The 17,264-nt window shown below is 34.9% G+C and overlaps 2 protein-coding genes and 1 long non-coding RNA gene across 4 annotated transcripts; all 3 read left to right on the forward strand.

Moving 5' to 3' along the window:
• The first annotated feature begins 1,193 nt into the window (after positions 1-1,193).
• Positions 1,194-1,845, forward strand: LOC110917845 (kiwellin-1). The gene has a single exon (XM_022162282.1). The coding sequence runs from the start codon at positions 1,219-1,221 to the stop codon at positions 1,768-1,770; it is 552 nt and encodes a 183-aa protein (XP_022017974.1). The 5' UTR covers positions 1,194-1,218; the 3' UTR covers positions 1,771-1,845.
• Positions 1,846-11,385: 9,540 nt separating this feature from the next.
• LOC118488106 lies at positions 11,386-15,174 on the forward strand. Of its 2 annotated transcripts, XR_004883759.1 has the most exons (4): positions 11,386-11,711; positions 13,728-13,850; positions 14,518-14,588; positions 14,833-15,174. It is a non-coding gene; the product is annotated as an uncharacterized LOC118488106 (long non-coding RNA). The 2 variants fall into 2 exon arrangements; XR_004883758.1 differs by lacking the exon at positions 13,728-13,850.
• A 1,435-nt stretch (positions 15,175-16,609) lies between these two features.
• LOC110917846 (kiwellin-1) lies at positions 16,610-17,264 on the forward strand. The gene has a single exon (XM_022162283.1). The coding sequence runs from the start codon at positions 16,638-16,640 to the stop codon at positions 17,187-17,189; it is 552 nt and encodes a 183-aa protein (XP_022017975.1). The 5' UTR covers positions 16,610-16,637; the 3' UTR covers positions 17,190-17,264.

Consider the following 17,264-nt stretch of genomic DNA (forward strand, 5'->3'; position numbering starts at 1 on the left):
TACTCGTCTCAAATCCGTTGCATTAGCATCCATGTTATTTTAAATAATTAACTTAACTAGAATTGATTTCTCACGTTACAGGATCAGTTTTTCTAGCGTGATTTGAGCATAGTAATTTTTATTTATTTATTTTTTGCAATTGTCTATCGTCTATCAATGTACCAGAAGGTTATCCACAAATCACCCTATATTATTTTACTCTTTTGGTCAATATAGGATGATTTGTACATAATATATACAATATTTTATGAGTTCGAATTTTTTTTAAACACCCACGTTTTATGCAATTATAATTATTTATCCTTTTCTTTTTTAATTTTTTATCTTTTATCTTTTTTTTCTTCTAATTTCATGTTCTTTTTGTTACTCCTGTATATCACCTCTCTTTTAGAGTTTTTTATGTTATATTTATATACATTACTTATTTGATTGTTTTATTGGATTTTTTAACCATTTTTTTTAAAATTATTTCGTTTTTTAAATCCCACACATACTCATGTCGTATAAAAACACATGTTGTCTTTGGTATCCTTTAAGACATTTGGGTTTTTCTCTTTCGACTGCTATAGTGAATACTAATACCGTAATGAACCGATTTGATAACGATCGAATTCTCGTCACAATGCGCGAGAGAATCCTACTAGTTTTAGTTATGGGGTATGAGGATAGGGATCTTGATGCGGAGTGAAAAAGAAGAAATCTTTATTATTTGCTTAAATTTTAGAGATGAGGATTAGGATAGAGAACCAGATGGGTATGCTTTTACTTACGAAATTTCCAACGTTTTCCTAACTTTAAAATTCGGATACAATATTACTGTTTATTTCATCTCCCCAACCATAACCCTAAAGGCTATATTTAGCAATAATTTTGTTTATCTGATTTGCTATATTTGGGAAGGATGACGTGCAAAAATGAATTATCATAACCATATTGAGCGCAACAAGGGTGTAATGTAACATAAATATACGCTTGCCAAGATAAAATTTTACAAAACTCTGCAGTGGACAGTTTTGTAGTCTCTTTGTTGATTACTTCAGACGGCACACGTACATCATATTCCTTTATTTAGATAAAGGTTGTTAGTTCTTGAAATTATAAAACTGTTTTACAAAATAGTCATGCTAGCTGCTTAGCCAATCCCTATAAAAGCACGATCACTTAGCCTTGCTAGACATCAAACACAATTGTAATAGAGAACACAAACTAAAAGAGGGAATGAATAGGTTCCTTGTTATCGTGTTATTCATTGTCTTTACAGAAACTTCTATCCAAATCAGTGCTCAGACTTGCAAACCGAGTGGCAGCATCCGGGGAAGAAAACCACCTCCTGGAGAATGCAACACAGAGAATGACTCGGAATGTTGCGTACAAGGTAAGTTCTACACCACGTATACATGCTCTCCTGCAGTGACAAGTGCTACTAAAGCGAAACTTACAATAAACAGTTTCCAAAAGGGAGGGGATGGTGGTGGTCCATCTGAGTGTCACAACCAATACCACTCCAATGACACGCCGGTTGTGGCACTATCAACCGGATGGTACAAGGGAGGGAGTAGGTGCCATAAGTTTATTACCATTAATGGAAATGGGAGGAGCGTTAAGGCGATGGTTGTGGATGAGTGTGACTCTACTAGGGGGTGCGATGCTGATCATGACTATCAACCACCTTGCCCTAATAATATTGTTGATGGTTCTAAAGCTGTGTGGAAAGCCTTAGGGGTATCAAAAGATAACTGGGGAGATTTAAATGTTACTTGGTCAGAGTGATGGAGTTAAACTCCTGATCTCATAAAAATAATGTCATAACGTTATAATGTTTTTCTTTTCTAGTTAAGATATATACTACGTACGTGAAGATATGTTTGTGTTTAAATTATTGAGTATTTTGTATGATGAAACTGCTAAGTATCGAATCTACACTTTCAGATTTCAAAATTTTATACTTATGCATGAGGACTTATATTCAGAATGTAATTGCATAATTAAACGGTTGCTAGTATCTAACAGAATTTGTTATATGTATTTTTTAGAGAACGCAAATGAATTGTTAACAAAAAACTGTTACACATTAAGAATTGAGGAATAGCTTGGTAACTTATGGGTTTCGAACGTACCAGTCTTCAAAATCTCCAAAATTAGGTAACTGTAATGAAAATACTTAGTACGGTACTGTATTTGAAGGTAAAAATCGATAAAATATTGGTACCATACCGAACCGAAAGTACTGATCTCGAAAATGTCAAAAAGTGGGTACCGAATTGGTACCGAAAATGATTCAGTATGGTAAATTCGATACCGGTACCGGTTCGGTTTCGGTAATTGGTACCATTTGCTCATCCCTATTAACCATATTAAAAATTATGTATTGCCTCCCAGCCAGATCATTCTAAATGCTGTCGAATAAGCATCTGTATAATATGATTAACATTAACAAAACTTGGAGGCAAACTGTTAGAGATGTAGCAAAGCTAATTCCCTTGTTCCCAGCAAGTGAAAAATGATATTCTAAACCGAAGAAGCCAAAGAAAGTTCTAATTACGACGGCCAGCTAGCTATAACATGTAGCTGTTAAAGAAATGTGAACAATGTAATTTTCTGAAAACAAAAGGGTTAAGCTTAGCGGTATTAGAGTATAGGAATGGGATCAAATACAAACACTTAAGTTTGTAAGAACCATAAGAACCAATACATAATTGACAAGTGTCCATCAATAAAAAATTAGTTTAGGGGTAATTTAGACTTTTTGACCATATTTATTTATAACTAATTAAAAATAATTACAAAAAATATAATCAGCACAACACTATATAATTAGCACAACATCATTAATCGTTCTTCATTATCAGCACATCGTCCTCGAATCGTTCTCCATTATCAACATAAACGACATTAGCACAACATCTTCAATCGTTCTCCATTATCAGCACACCAGATGTGCTGATTATATCTACTTTTGGTGTTTGTTTGTATTATTTTGTAATTAACACATAATCAGCACCTTATTAGCACAAATATAAAACACCTTTTGTTAACTTTTTTTAAAAAACACTTTTATAAATACAAAAAGGTATAGCAATATGGTACTCATATTAAAGATAAAAAAATACTTGATTTTATGGTATATATTTTTAAAAAAAAATAATGAAGTATATAAAAGTTATTTTAGTTTAAAAAACCTTGGTGGAATTTGTATTTAATAGAAAATGGTCAAATGAGTAGCAATTTTACAAAATTACCCCTAATTTGTTAGTAGTAATTTTTAATTATAAGACTTTTATTTATAATCAATATCAACCCTTGATTTAAATTAACAATGGTTCAGATCTGTTCTTACGGTTCTTATAATTAGCACTGTTTGTACAGGATCTCAACCCTTAGAGTATATATCGAAATGTGTTTCTTCCCGATGATTAAGGATTTTATTTTCTTTATGCACGTTGGAGAGTGTCACCTTAACACCATGTTACATAGGGGCTTTAAAGTCTGTTCCTTTAACTTGTATCCAGTGGTTTAAAGCCCCATCATCACTACCATATTATTTTTTTATTTATATATTTTATTTTGTTTAATTTATATGCCAATTTTATTTAAAATAAAACAAAAACAACATAATTTTATTAAAATAAATAAAACATTACAAAGTCCTTAAAAAGTGCAAAGTTACTTAAAAAATAAACTAATTGGAAATAAAAAACTACATATATTTCGCTTGGCACTACGACAAAACAGAGCTTTAGACAGGGTGATATGTGTTTTAAGACGGTGTTTTCAACACCGCCGGCTTAAACTTGGTGAACCCCGTGTTTTAATATCAAAACATTTATTAAAACAAATATTTTTAACACCGTCTTATAAACCGCTGGATAAAAAACATTTACAATGGAATACATGCTTTTCAGAAATACATTTGCTTGAAAAAAAAACACTTAAAAGGTTTTCCATAAATACATCAAACTTATATACACCAATGGAACATTTTCAAATCAAACCAAAACAATACACATTAAAATTGAAAATAAACTCGTAGACATCCAATTCGGAAATAAACCTGTCAAATTACAATCGTTTGTGAATGCATAACAAACTACGTTAAATTGTATAAATAAACTACATAAGCTAATCTAAGGAAATACCTAACTCGCTAAAAAACTTCGGCATCAACGTCATCAACAAAACATCTATTTCATTATTGGTAGCCTATCTCATGTCGTGCCACTTCTAAAATAAAAGTAGATAGAAAGAGTTATTACAAATATTATAGACTAAATCTAAAGGCAAAGAGAAAAATCGGTAACAACATCGGCAATAAAGTTATGTATATATTTACAAGCTATATACATCTAAACCTTCTAAGTTTAAAAAATAAATAGACAGTTAAGTAATAAATTGATAAACAAGTATATTTTACTTACTTTATCGGGAAATTGGTTTTGATACAAATTGACAAAGTCAAACATATGTTGTTGAACCATGTAGCCGCATTCCCATCCACCCTTTTGTTGCTTACACTGTAATAAATTAACAAATTAATATTTAAAAGTAAAGAAAATAAAACAACTCAGAAATAGCAAACACACATACATCAACCATAGTGTAGTTGAACTCGGATCCTAAGGCGGTAGGAATTAGGCTTGAAAAACGATAGTTAGAAGCATTCTTTTCGCTTTTTATCTTTATTGAATCCAAAATATATACATGTCTTATGTGTTGGGCAATGATGAACAAAGACCAATGGTTGCTACAAAATTAGCGTTATAGAATAATTAGGTGAATCATAGTAATAAAATAAAAGAAAGTTAACTAAAAAAAATTACTCAGCCAAATGCAGTGCAAGAATGAAATCTTTATCGACATGATTTTGTCGCTAAACTGAAAATGTGATCTTTTCAACCTCTCTAGGATTTCTTTGGCACATATTACCTGTGATTGCGTTCACATTTGAAAGGCGCATCGGTTGCATTTTTTAGCCTTTGACTCCTTATAAAAGTACCTTAAAAAAAGAATAAAATATATGATAAAACTTAATAAATTCAGTTATATCTATACAATATTATAGTTATAACAACTTACAATGTAAACCAAAACACAATGATAAGATCAACCCAGTCTTTGACAAATAATGCTAACATTGATTCAGCCTCAATATAGGTACCACTTTTGCTAAGAAATATATTCTCAGGATCTGAATATGGAAGTGTAGTAGCCCAGTCGTTCCCGATGTATCCACCTAGTCGACCAACCATCTTCTTATGCCATTCAGGTCTTAGTTCGATAATTGCAAAAAAAATGAATATGGAATACACTTACGTTTAGAAATTCTTAATTACAGTCCTAATTTACTATACAACAAAATTATATACATGAACCTAAAAGTGTCATGAACGGCCAATAAGTTTGGAATCATGCATCACATTTACTCTTAAGATTAATCAATAATGATTTGTGCAACAAAATTAACATATTAAAAGAAAATATATGAGCACACAGCTAGTAATTATACATTAATTACACATGACTAGAGCTTTTTGCTATTTATCTTCAGGTCTAGTTTGTATGAAAATTATTTACCTCAAAGTTTATATTTTCTAGTTAAAATCAAACATAAAAACTCATGCAGTAATTAAAAATCATAAACACTTGGGACCACATTCCTATACTCCTGATTCTCCATAAACAAACATAGTCTAAAGATTGTTTTGTTCACTTTAATCACTTACAAACAACAATATATATACATACAAACCGCATCGAAGGGGGAGTCAAAAAACTAACCAGTCTTAAAGGGGAAATCGAAAGGGAACGCTTCTGTCGTATAGCAAATCGAAAGGAAATCCTGCCCGAACTAGAGGAGGCTGCGTAGAACTGGAAGGGGAGTGGCTGCGTCAAGGGGAAGGGGTGCGGCTGCGTAGAAGGTGAAGGGGAGCTAGGGTTTTGGTGGAGCAAATCTAGGAAGATGAGAGGATATGAAGAGAGAAGGTTTTGTGGGTTGTTGAGTGCAACAATCTTGGAAGAAGGTGTATGTTTATAAGACGGTGTTCAGAGACAACACCGTCTAAAGGTTGCAGAAATTAGTATAAGACGGTGTTTAAGCATTAGAAGTGGTTATTTTGAATTTTATTGAATATTTATAAGACGGTGTTCAGAGACGACACCATCTAAAGGTTGCAGAAGTTAGTATAACACAGTGTTTAAGCATTAAGACGTGGTTCTTTTGAATTTTATTGAGTATTTTAATTAAAAGAGCATTGGTTTTAAGACGGTGTTATTACTTTGACACCGTCTAATGCTACATTTTGTAGTAGTGCGGATTTTTGTCTTACGAGCCTCTAAAATGACTCGGTCCTTCTCTGGTTGGGATCCCACGCGTTTTGGTTGTTAGGAAACATTGTGTGAATACGAAAGAAATTTGTAAAGATTTTAGATGAAAAATAGATGAAGAAGAGATGAAATTTGAGTAAATGGGTAAGGTATTTATAGTTAAAAGAGTAAACTGTCATTTTGGTCCCTGTGGTTTGGGCAATTTTGCCATTTTAGTCCAAATCCCAAACTTTTAAATTTGGGTCCCTGTGGTTTGCATTTTCTTGCCATTTTGGTCCAAATTTCAAAAACCCACTTTTTTTACTGTTCAAACCTGCCTATTTTGTCTTTTTGTGGAGAGACATTTTTGTCCATCTAATTTTAATATAACATATTAATAATTAATAAACTAAATTAATATACCATAAACATCTACATCTGCATATACCATTGCAGACTAGACAATTCTCTGATGGACCACCACCTGCCACACCCCTCTCGCACCACCACCCCCACCACCACCTGCCACCACCCTCTCACACCAGCACCACCACCTGCCGCCACCCTCTCGCACCACCACCCCCACACAAACTTTTAACAAATTCATAGATCTAGTTCGCGATAACAGATGACAACTGATTTATTTAGTGACATCGCTGCATAAATCAGATAAATGGCTGCATAAATCAGATAAATCACATAAATCACCACCGGAAGACAGGAGACAAGTGATAAAAGAGAGAGAGAGAAAGCCACCGGAAGACAGGAGACAACAGCCACAGCCACCGGTGATAACCTAAATCGCTGCATAAATCAGATAAATCACATAAATCACCACCGGAAGACAGGAGACTACTGATAAAAGAGAGAGAGAGAGAAAGCCACCGGAAGACAGGAGGCAACAGCCACAGCCACCGGTGATAACCTAAATCGCTGCATAAATCAGATAAATCACATAAATCACCACCGGAAGACAGGAGACAACTGATAAAAGAGAGAGAGAGAGAAAGCCACCGGAAGACAGGAGGCAACAGCCACAGCAAGACAGGAGGTGATAAGATACTTCCGGTTTCGCTTTCGCTCAATAAGATACTTTGGATGCTCGGAGTTTGATTCGATACTAATGCCCATTGACTTGACGGTATGGCATTTGCTTGTGAAGATGTAGACACCGGAGACTCGGCCCATGAAGGTGATAGACTTGTACACGTGTACTTTCCACTATCTGGAGCCGGTGTACCCCACCATGAGGGAGTGGAACCTGTACTGGTGTATTTTCCACTGTCTGGAGCCGGAGTTCCCCACCAACTCGGATTCATGATTGATCAGAAAAATAAATTCTATATCAATATTTCAAAAGATGACAAAACAGCCGAAAGATCCAAGCTCGAAAGATCTGAAAAACAGAAACTTGTTAAACTAAGCAGACCACAATCGAAGGATCAACACTTGTTCGAAGGATCAACAGTGTTCGAAAGATCACTGTTGAATCTCGAACAATGATTTCGAAAGATTCAAAAATTCGAAAGATTCACAATTTGAAAGATCCTTATCTTTCGAATATATATCCTTATCTTTCGAATAGATATCCTTCGAATAGATTCCCTGGATCGAAGGATATATCTCAGACTTCGAAACACTGTACGAAAGATGCTTATCTATCGAAATGTCTTTGATCGAAAGATGATCTTTCGATGTCGAAGGATATCCTTCGAACACTACTGACACAACTGACACTGAGATGATAGGTTGGTGAAAAGGTGATGGGTTGGTAGAGTCAACTTTCGGCAAAAGAATATGATCAGACTGTACTTTCTCTACCAACTCAGATTTTCAAATAAAATATGCTCAAAATGGCAAATCTTATCCAGAAAGTCCGGTCACCGGAACACACCGGAATTTGGCCGGAAATCACCAAATTTCTTAAACACAAGTTTTAAGTTACCCAAACCGCTTCTTAACACACCCGATTGGTTTAGAACACGTTTTTATGTTTATAAAAGCAAGAAAAACCACCAAAAACGGGTACTAAAACAAGTGTCCAAACACACCGAGAACTTGAACAAACCCGGTTTTTAACAAGGTAAAGAGCCTTAGCTCTGATACCACTTGAAGGTCCCTCGGAGGATGAGGTTCAACCTTAACCTTGTTATGCTAACACACTAGCAAGTGCGGAATCCAAACTAGTATGCAAACCGGGGTTAAACAAACGCAAACACAACACACAAAGTTCACCGATTAACACCACTTGTATTAATACGAATGAAAGGTTCCGGTTACAAGCTCAATGTTCACAAATGTGTTTTGCAAACTCTCAAAGTGTGTGTGTGTTCTATCTTGACAGAATACTCTCTATCTCTCGTATCTTTCTGTCTATGTGTGTCTGCCAACTAGTGAACACACTGCATGGGTATTTATACCCAAACACAGCAAGTCTGTCCGAAGGATCATGTTGACTGCTCGATAGATGATCTATCGAGCATTCAGCTATCGAAGGATACACATATACCTCGAAGGATGGCATATCCTTCGAGGTCCATCTGCATCTATCGAGGGTTAATCTTTCGAGCATATCGAAGGATCTAAGTCATCCTTCGATGTCTCATCCTTCGAGACAGACAAATTACAACCATATACAAACTGTTTGTCCAAGTCAAACCGGAGGATGGTTGACTTGGTCAAACTTACATGACTAACAAGGACATCGTTTACATTGTGACCGAATACAGACAAAGTACAGACACAAGTGCACCAACAGGCAGTTACCCATCAAATGGGGGAGTAACCTAGGAAATGTTTGGTGGTTTGCATGGTAAAACAATACACTTTTTTTTCTCAAACAGAGCTGATTCAAAAATATATACCCATTCACACAAATCATATATCAGAATTTTAATTATTATTTTTATTAACCCTATTCTAGTAAGAGTTGATCATTACATGAAAAAGGCTTTGTTTTTCTTTCGTAATCTGTTTTTGTTAATATATATTTGAGTAAACTGCAATTTTACCCCTTGAGGTTAGGGGTCATTGGCATGTCTACCCCCCCCCCCCTAAGGAAATAATTGCAATTTTACCCCCCACTGTTTGGGGTTATGTCGCAAGATTACCCCCGACACACAATTCTGTTAGTCAACGTTTGTTTTGAGTGTTATAATGTGTGAAAAGTCGTTTTTGCCCCTGTCTTATTAAAATTATATAAAAAATCAAGAATCATGTTCATCATCATCATCAGTTCATTCTTCATCATCATCATCAGTTCATTCTGGGTGTTGGAAGCTAGATCCACAAATCACCTACAAACAATTACTCTCATAATTCAATCAACATCAAATTTACACAAATCATCAAACCCTAAGTGCCCTAACAACAACAACAAATCTAGATCCACAACACAAAATCAACGAAACAAGTTCATCATCATCATCAGCAGGTTCATCATCATCAGTTCATCAACACTAATCACCAACAAATCCACCAAATGTATATTCATCCATCATCGTCATCTTCTCCATTTCATCATTCAAAATGCCCTCGGATCAGATCCAGATTAGCAAACAGTTTTACTCTAGAAGTGTAGAATAACATTACCATCAACAAGAGGAAGACTCTCTGAAGGAGCAATAGCATCAGGTTTTTAGCACTCTTCACTTCACAACCATCTTCAAAACACCTCCATATCCAGTCAAATCAATTGCTTCAGCCATATCACCTACCAAATCAGCATGTATACCATCAGAAACAAACACTCCATCTGATTCAGAAACAGTTCTGCTAAAACATAAAACCCTAAACAGATTGAAATAGTTGTGGATTAATCAGAGCTAACCTGGATCTTCATAGCTTTCTTGTTGGCTTCAAGTTAACCACCAGCACACATATCAACCAATCAGATTATGAAGGTAAATTAGAACGAATTAGATAGAGAAAGAAGAATTGGCCAATTGGGGTTCTATGTATTTCCTTTGGAAGAAGCCTAAGCTTTTCCAGATTCCTCTCACGTCTTCGACTTATGCGCATTTACTCCGGTATCGCTCCTTACTAAATCTCTCTAGTCGGAACCCTAAATCTATTTTTGCAATCGAAGACCTCGTTTTGACCAAAACTAATAGGTAACGGGTTGGGTTAGAATGGTGGTTCATGTCGGAGCTTTGAGACATGTACTTGCTTTGTTATTCCAGATCATGAGCTAGAATTTTGAGTTGAAGAGGTGTTTGAAGAGAATGAGTTGAGAGGAAATTGATTTACGGAAGAAAATGGAGGGAGAGGAATACAAGCACAAAAAAGAGTAAAATGTTGTTCTTCTGATTCAACACTCAACACAAGCTTTTGGAATTCAATTGAATCGCAAAGCGATTATAATGACAAGATTGGGGAGTCGATTATGAAGGATAAGATCTCAATCCAGTGGCAGAGAGAGAGAGGTATAGAGAGAGAAAAAGAGTTAAATAATAATAATAATAATAATAATAAAAATAACAATAATAATAATAATTGTTTGGCAAAATTACCTATTTACCCTTTGACTCTACCCTTGTTATGTTGACTGTTAAGCAAAATTGACTCCGGGGGGTAATCTTGCAACGTAACCCCAAAGAGTGAGGAGTAAAATTGCAATTATTTCCTTGGGAGGGGGGGGGGGTAGACATGCCAATGACCCCTAACCTTAGGGGGTAAAATTGCAGTTTACTCTATATATTTTTATGATATGAAGTATTAATTAATCCTGTGAAACTAACAAATATACATGATACCCAGAGGAATAATTACTGGACATATATCTGTCTGGGCCCATGTATTATGTATTATGACACATTATTACAACCGGGTACGAGACTAATATTATATTATCGGTACTCGTTTAAATTTGTTCCATTGTCATCCATGTTATTTTAACTAATTAACTTAATGAGAAATTTTCTAGATAAATAGGGAAGTTAAAAATATGAATTAAGCTTGTAAACGTGCTAATCTTTTGAAAAATGCGTAACAGTAAAGAAACAAGGAACATTTAAGACCACATTTTATATATTAACAAATAGTGAAAGGCCTTAACAATAGTATCGGTATCCAGGTTTCATATGACCGGCATCTTCCGGTATTCCCCACCTGTGCAAAAACCCATCTTTCAACTCAACAACAGTCTACTCATCACCGGCATTTACCGGTCTTCAAGACTTTCATCTCAGTATCCCACCGCATCCCACCGCTGAAAACACCCAACCTCCTATAGGTTTCCAGTCCCAATTTCGAATTCCAGGTTCCCAAATCGTGTCTCTATGTTTCCGTTTTTAACGATGTCTTTGATCTGATTGTCCAATTGGTGCTCTTTTTTCTACGATAGTCTATTTGTGTTCCGGTGGTAGCCTACGGTGGTTTTGGCCGCTTCTTATGTGCTTTTGTTTGTTTAGGTTAGTGACGGGTTTCTATGCTTAATTTCGGTATCATAATCTATAATTTTGTTCTATTTTTAGGTTCTGTTTTTAAAGTTTGCCTTTTTTTTGGTTTTTGTTAATGCACACCAAGTGTTTGATAATTTAACTTGACAAATTTGTTGTTCTTTGTTATATGATTTGTTCTTAAAGTTTGCCTCTTCTTTGGGTTTTTGTTAATGCACACCCATTGTTCGATAATTTGTCTTCATAGATTTGCCTTTGAGGTTTTACTATAAGCTTTTGAAGATTGTTCCCTTTATTTTAGGAGAACAAAACCTAAAACATTGACTAATTAACCAATTTATTGTTTATTGGATTTTAGGAAACAAGTGTGTAAAGGCTTTTGGTATTTTCAAATCATTAGGAACTGTCATCAGTTTGTTTTATTTTTGGTTAATTAATTGTTCAATGATTAGGTAAGTTATGTGTATAAACTACATATTGAACAAAAAATGTGGGTCTAGAGCTACATAATAAATAATAGGTCCATCTAAATTCATATATATGTTATTGAACGTAATTCTCTACCGTGATTACTTCCCTCGGTTTTGTTCCTAGTAATTACGATTTAACATTTTTTATTCGATGTACTAGTGTATGACGCATTATTCCGTCTCTATATGTGGATGAAATGATTAATATAGGAGATGATTATGAAGGTATTGAGTCCTTGAAACGTGATTTAGCTCGCCGCTTTGCTATGAAGGATTTGGATATGTTACGGTGTTTTATGGGTTTGAGAAATTCTCTGCAGTGATTACTTCCCTCGGTTTTGTTCCTAGTAATCATGATTCAACATTGTTTATTCAATGTACTAGCATAGGACGCATTATTCTGTCTCTATATGTGGATGATATGATTATTATAGGAGATGATTATGAAGTATTGAGTCACTGAAGCATGATTTAGCTCACCGCTTTGCTTTAGAGAATTTGGATCCGTTACGGTATTATTTGGGTATTGAGATCCCACAGTCTCAGAAAGGATTCCTCCTTTCTCAGACAATATATATGATCTCTTTCGGCGGGCAAAGCTTTCTGAAAACAAAACCGTTTACACTCCTATTGAAACCATTGCGTGGTATTCTCCCGTTGATGGTGTTCCCTTGGTTGATCTGAGTTTGTATCGTATTTTTGTACGCAAATTGGTGTATCTTACAATTACTTGTCCACAATTACTTTTGTTGTTCATGTGGTTAGCCTGTTTATTATTCACTTGGGAGTTGTTCTTCGTATTCTGAGATATCTTCATGGCAATCAATTCCATAGTCTTTTGTATCCCTCGACATGTTCTTTGGAGTTGCGTGCCTACAGTGAAGCCGATTTGGATAGTAATTGTAATGATCGTAGATCCACCACTTGTTTTTGTGTTTTCCTCTAAGATTCATTAATATCATGGAAAAGTGAGAAACAAGATGTTGTTTCAAGATCTTCTACTGAGGCTGAGTATCGTGCTACAGTTGTGTCTACAAGTGAGATTGTTTGGTTACGATGGCTTCTTGGTGATTTGGGTGTTACAAACTCTCAGCCTACCCCATTGTGATAACCAAAGTGCTATAAAGATTGCTAAGAACTCTGTTTTTATGAGCGAACAAAACATATTGAGATTGATTGTCATTTTATTCGTCATCATCCTCAACTTGGGACAAATTCACTTTGTTTTGTTCCAACAGCCTTGCAAATTGCATAAATTTTTACCAAGGCTCAATCGGCATCTCGGTTACCGTTCTTATGTGACAAACTCTCAATGCTTATTATTGTAGCATTGTGAGTTTGAAGAGGGGGGGGGGGTGTTAGCATAAGACAATAAATTTAGTTTATTAGTTTATTGTGGGCTTTGTCCGGTTAGCTAGTAAGCATGTAGCCCACCTATATAATGTTTCTTTTCTTTTCATTTGGACTATAAGCTTTCTATTGAATAAACCGTAGCCGTTTTTTTTTCTGTACATGCTAATCAATTAATATTCCTTGTGTGATAACACAATATTTGAAGGAATGATAAAAATACCATATGTACGGAACGTGGATGAAAGCGAGTATTCACGATACCCACGGAGATAGTTACTAGACATATATCCGATTGGGCCCGTATGTCAGGACATATTTTTACAACCGGGTATGAGACTGCGATTAATTCACGGGTTTAGGTTTAGTCTAAATGAGTTCGGGTCAGTTTCAGGTTGAACCCGCGAACCCGTTTAGCTAGACAGGTCGGATTCGGGTCAACCTGGTCGGGTTAACGGGTTGACCTGTTTAACCCATTTATATTATATTTTATTTTTATAATATGTTTTATGTTATAAATCAATTTGGGTGTGTATTTTACGCACAATTATAACTTAAAAAGATAGATTGACATAATGTTTTATAATTAAATGCGTATTTATTTTATATTTGTGTTTTTTTAGTAAAATTTTAATTCTAACATATTAATTTGCGAAGAAAAAGTTTAAAAATTCAAAATTCGGGTTGAACGGGTCAGGTTCGGGTCAACCCGCTAATATTCGGGTCGTGTTTGGGTTCATATGTATGATAAGATTTTCGGGTTCAGATCGGGATCGGGTTCGTCTAAAATTTTCGGGTTCGGGTCGGGTTGAACCTGCGAACCCGACCCGTTTAACACCCCTAAGCAGGAACAAGGCCCATTTAACACCCCTAAGCGTAATATATATCCACAAATGATTTTTTTTTTCACAAAGATAAGCCATTTAGGAGGTTTGAAACACTACCTTATTTATAATCTTTGTAATTTGTAATGCATATTAACATCTCTTGTCATGCAGGTTCTTTACAAGAGGAAGAATATGTTGGGGAACTGCATGGTTTTGTTTGGGTGGGTCATGGTTCCCACATTGTGAGTATACCAACTTCTTTATGAGTCGTTCCCTTGAGCTTTGACCTTGTAAATTTATTTTTTATCGGCTATGTTCAGTTTTTTAAGTGGTATTGTTGTCATGTCATATCATAACATTACGCTACACGTCTACCGGACGGGTATTAAAGTAGTTGGATATTTTGTTATCTTTGTAACTAACTTGACCCATTATTAGTTTTTGTTAATTCTGAATTCTTGATTAAATTCATTGTTTGTTTTGTAGATTGAAAAGTTGCACTTAGTTATCAACGAGCTCATTAAGGAAAAGGATAAAGAAAAAGAGAGGCTAAATGGAATTATTGCAGGGTTGTTGGCTGAAAAAGAAAAACATAAGGTGGATAAAGATGCTATGCTCGATACGATGTCACAAATTGAAGCTATGTTAACAAGTACAATTTGAAGATAGGCTACAAACATTTGATTTTGAATGTTTCGATGTTTATCGTGTTAGGATTTTTTTAATTATTTTTAGTTATTTGATGTTTTAGCTGGTATTTCTATTAGAATGTTTTATATGCTTTTGATACATAGATGTTTTATATAATTTTGGGTTTTCGTGATCTTATTAGACTTTTTTATAATTTTGTAATTTTATTGATACGTAATTTTTATGGAAAAAGCAGGGAAAAATGAAAATTCAAGCTGAATAAAAAATCAATATTCAAGCAATTACAAAATGGTAGCAAATAAGTCAACAAGCTTGCTAAATGCCCACCGGTTTTTAATGAAAATGGTGGCAAATCGATAGCAAAAAATGGTGGCAAATCGGTAGCAAACAAGGTGGACCGTAATAAACAAGAAGTGGTGGCAAATAATTTTGACTAATTTTGTGGTGGCAAAAATAAGGTGGCAAAATATAAAAATGGTGGCTATTTGGTTGGATTAGGGCAATTGACACGAGTGTTTTTGTCACCGCATTTTCAGTGGTAAAATGGTGACAACAGGGAAATTGCTACTGTTTTGTGACCAAAAGTTTCATGACAAAAACCCTCTTTTCTAGTAATATAGGATGATTTGTACATAATAGATACAATATTTTATGAGTTCAGATATTTTTTTAAACACCCACGTTTTATGCAATTATAATTATTTATCCTTTTCTTTTTTAATTTTTTATCTTTTATCTTTTTTTTCTAATTTTATGTTCTTTTTGTTTTACTCCTGTATATCACCTCTTTTTTAGAGTTTTTTATGTTATATTTATATACATTACTTATTTGATTGTTTTATTGGATTTTTTAACCATTTTTTTAAAATTATTTCGTTTTTTAAATCCCAAACATACTCATGTCGTATAAATACACATGTTGTCTTTGGTATCCTTTTAGACATTTGGGTTTTTCTCTTTCGACTGCTATAGCGAATACTAATGCCGTAATTGAATCGATTTGATTCGTCACAATGCGCGAGAGAATCCTACTAGTTTTAGGTATGGGGTATGAGGATAGGGATCTTGATGCGGAGTGAAAAAGAAGAAATTTTTATTATTTGCTTAAATTTTAGAGATGAGGATGAGGATAGAGAACCAGATGGGTATGCTTTTACTTACGAAATTTCCAACGTTTTCCTAACTTTAAAATTCGGATACAATATTACTGTTTATTAATTTATAAAATAAAGCTTGTTATTTCATCTCCCCAACCATAACCCTAAAGGCTATATTTAGCAATTATTTTGTTTATCTGATTTGCTATATTTGGGAAGGATGACGTGCAAAAATGACAATTATCATAACCGTATTGAGCGCAACAAGGGTGTGATGTAACATAAATATACGCTTGCCAAGATAAAATTTTACAAAATTCTGCAGTGGACAGTTTTGTAGTCTCTTTGTTGATTACTTCAGAGGGCACACGTACACCATATTCCTTTATTTAGATAAAGGTTGTTAGTTTTTGAAATTATAAAACTGTTTTACAAAATAGTCATGCTAGCTGCTTAGCCAATCCCTATAAAAGCACGATCACTTAGCCTTGCTAGACATCAAACATGCACAATTGTAATAGAGAACACAAACTAAAAGAGAGAATGAATAGGTTCCTTGTTATCGTGTTATTCATTGTCTTTACAGAAACTTCTATCCAAATCAGTGCTCAGACTTGCAAACCGAGTGGCAGCATCCGGGGAAGAAAACCACCTCCTGGAGAATGCAACACAGAGAATGACTCGGAATGTTGCGTACAAGGTAAGTTCTACACCACGTATACATGCTCTCCTGCAGTGACAAGTGCTACTAAAGCGAAACTTACAATAAACAGTTTCCAAAAGGGAGGGGATGGTGGTGGTCCATCTGAGTGTCACAACCAATACCACTCCAATGACACGCCGGTTGTGGCACTATCAACCGGATGGTACAAGGGAGGGAGTAGGTGCCATAAGTTTATTACCATTAATGGAAATGGGAGGAGCGTTAAGGCGATGGTTGTGGATGAGTGTGACTCTACTAGGGGGTGCGATGCTGATCATGACTATCAACCACCTTGCCCTAATAATATTGTTGATGGTTCTAAAGCTGTGTGGAAAGCCTTAGGGGTATCAAAAGATAACTGGGGAGATTTAAATGTTACTTGGTCAGAGTGATGGAGTTAAACTCCTGATCTCATAAAAATAATGTCATAACGTTATAATGTTTTTCTTTTCTAGTTAAGATATATA

This window comes from Helianthus annuus, chromosome 16 (assembly GCF_002127325.2).
Source record: "Helianthus annuus cultivar XRQ/B chromosome 16, HanXRQr2.0-SUNRISE, whole genome shotgun sequence".
NCBI lineage: Eukaryota > Viridiplantae > Streptophyta > Magnoliopsida > Asterales > Asteraceae > Helianthus > Helianthus annuus.

What these genes read in the sequence shown, in the direction of transcription:
- LOC110917845 (XM_022162282.1), top strand. Translation starts at nt 1,219, where the DNA reads ATGAATAGGTTCCTTGTTATCGTGTTATTCATTGTCTTTACAGAAACT.
- LOC110917846 (XM_022162283.1), top strand. Translation starts at nt 16,638, where the DNA reads ATGAATAGGTTCCTTGTTATCGTGTTATTCATTGTCTTTACAGAAACT.